At 45.3% G+C, this 2762-nt stretch overlaps 1 protein-coding gene across 1 annotated transcript in view; it reads right to left on the bottom strand.

Annotated features, from left to right (window-relative positions):
- Positions 1–2756, bottom strand: part of KCNK17 (potassium two pore domain channel subfamily K member 17) — a gene marked incomplete at its 5' end in the record, with an annotated part of 28137 nt that extends 25381 nt beyond the window's left edge. The window contains one exon of the mRNA XM_026059842.1: positions 2568–2756. Coding sequence (XP_025915627.1) covers positions 2568–2756 — 189 coding nt within the window. The remainder of the gene's footprint in view (positions 1–2567) is intronic.
- Positions 2757–2762: the final 6 nt, after the last annotated feature.

Here is a 2762-nt window from a genome sequence, read left to right as displayed (position 1 = left end):
AGACTTTCTCTCTTGCCTCCAGGGTCTGGGGTTCCTGAGGGCTGGCCTGAGCAGTAAAGACTGAAGCAAAGAAGGCATTCAGTAACTCTGCCTTCTCTGCATCCTTCGTCACCAGGGCACCCACCCCGTTCAGCAAAGGGCCCACATTTTCCCTAGTCTTCCTCTTGCTACTGATGTATTTGAAGAAGCCCTTCTTGCTGTCCTTGACATCAATGTATTCTCTTTGCCTTTTCCTTTCTTTTCTGCCTGTCTTCTCACCATGATTCTGCTGCTAACTCTTCAAAGCAGGAACTTTCTATGCTCTCTATCTGTGCAAGGCTGGAACAGTGGAGCTCCAGTCTTGTCTGGTAACTAGGAGCTATGCGATAAGCAGGTTATAAAGTGATGTTTGTACACTGCTTAGCAAACTGGGATCTTCTTCTATATTGGCCCCTAAGCACTTTAAAATAAACAGAGAGTTTAGAATTATCTGGGATGAAAAAACTATGTATATAAGAAAACAATGAAGAATTGCCAGTAACGTCAAAGCAATTAAAATTCACCTACTGTTTTATGTTTTCAGATACTCTTTATATCTTTTTCCTAATTAGCAAATAATCAGCTGTATATCTAGAACACAAACTTGTTATCTGAAGAGGGTCAGAGATGACATCACCTGAAAAACTGTGTGCTAAGCAGTTGACTGTACAGGAAAACATCCCTTTTTTGATCACATATACAATATTCAAGCAATGCCACGAAGGAAATATTAGAAAAGAATGTAGGAAAGAAGCAATCCTCTGGATTATCTGTTTAAGAATAATTTCTTGATGTGAAAGTTATTAAAAAGAACACACAAAGTCATTCAGACTCAGACTATCGCTTCACAAAGCATGAAGGCATGCACAGACAATCTATAAAAATGAAAYAAAACTTAGTTTAGCTTCCTCATCTAGGGCTTGTGCAGGTCACAAGTACTCACACAAGTAGACACAAAACATTATACCAGTATCTATGTGGTCTAAAGGGATTTAGGTGGCTGTCCTCTTCTCTTAAATACCAGGCAGTATTAAGAATTAATTGAGGTCACCCTGGAGTAAAGTAAACCATCAGAAAGACATCAGAAAAATCTTTGTAGCTACTTAACTGTGACTATCTTATCTTACAGGTCCTTCTCTCCATTTCTATCGCCTCATTTCTCTCATTCACCAAGTAAAATCCTTCTAACCTCAGGGCACGAGCTCGCTGTGCAATGAACCAGTGCTGAATGAAACTCAGTTTAGAGCTGCCTTTACAAAATGCCAAACTAGTCTTCTCTGCTTTATTTCTCCCTTCCAGCGGATTAGTTATTTAAGAAGACTTTTTACACTCCACTGTACACAGCACACAACATGAATAATAAGAGGTAGGTACCATGGTAGTCTTCCAGGGCCCAAATAAGTACTATTGTCTTCACCGTACTGCTGACTGACCCAGAGAACTTACAACCCAGCAAGGGAAGGGATGAGAGCTGGAAGGGTCGTCAGCGTGGGTCTGTCTGCCAGGGCCATGCTGAAACTCCTAATAAGATTATCTATTTGATGATTGGGATTTTTTTTTTTTTTATCTGCTGCAAAAAAATTGTAAGATTTCTCCAAGTCCCTTTAGTTCCTTTACTTTGAGCTCTAGCAGTCAGCTATCAGGGTTCTGGCCCCCAAACACTGCATTTACAAGTAAGAAATTCATTTTTTTTCTTTTAAAATCTCTATTTGAAGTAGAGAGAAGCCAAAAGCAGTATATTTTCAACCACTGGCACCTATTGAACTAGAACGGGTGGGTAAATATTAAAATCACTTCAATATTGGTGAGTTGTTTTTTTTTTTTTTTTTCCCAGACAAAAACTAAGTGAGCAGAAGGCTGCAAAACCCTTTCATTTCATTTTGCTCATTTCTGGTTCATATCATAAGATATGGCCACTTGTACTTTATTGAGATTGTATTTGGTCCAGCTTCGCATTTCACAACCATCCTGCAAATATCCTCAGAGACATTTTTAAGGATATTTCTGAGCTGTTATCAGGATTTTTCCATTTCCCTTTCAAACGGCAAGGCGAAAACTGGGGAAAAAAAGAGTTTGACACTAATGTCAAAACCAATTAGACGTACCCCGAGGAAGCCTTTCCATTCAATACCGGAGTTTATCACCTGTAAGACGCCASGGGCTATAATTCATCCTTAATAAGGTCAAGAGCGAAGCAAAACTACCTGCAGTTAACCCTTGGAAAATTGCCCCGGTAACCGTCCTATAGTGGGAAACGCTGCCACGATGTTCCTCCTGTCACGACACGTCGCTGAAAAGCCACGCGAGGACGGCAAAGCCGGGAGAAGGGGGGCGAGAACCAGAAAGGCGGCAGCGAGGAGCCGCGGCGCGAAGGAGCCGGGGACGAGCTTGCTCACGGCGACCTGCCCCAGCGCCGCGGGGCCGTGTGCGGGCACCGCTAGCGCCAGGAAAAATAAGTAAACGAAGGAAAAAAAAAAGGTGCTTTGTTGGTACGGTCACGCACAAGGCGAGGCTGCCTCCCCCCGCGGGGGCCGGGAGCCCCGGCTCACCTGGACGAGCCGCTGCAGCGCCGGCCCCCGCAGGCAGGTGTGGTTGGCCAGCAGCTCCCAGCGCTGCTGCAGCAGGCGCTGGGCCGCCCGCCGCTCGGCCGGGCCCTCCAGCGCCCAGAGCACGCCGGCGCCCAGCCCCACGTAGCCCAGGTAGGCCAGCAGCAGCGCCGGCGTCCGCCAGCAGCGCCGCCGCCG

The sequence above is a fragment of the Apteryx rowi genome, unplaced genomic scaffold (assembly GCF_003343035.1).
Source record: "Apteryx rowi isolate R43461 unplaced genomic scaffold, aptRow1 scaffold_160, whole genome shotgun sequence".
In the NCBI taxonomy this organism is placed as follows: domain Eukaryota; kingdom Metazoa; phylum Chordata; class Aves; order Apterygiformes; family Apterygidae; genus Apteryx; species Apteryx rowi.
The sequence above is the reverse complement of the archived record's forward strand: the minus strand, read 5'-3'. Positions and strand labels throughout refer to the sequence as shown.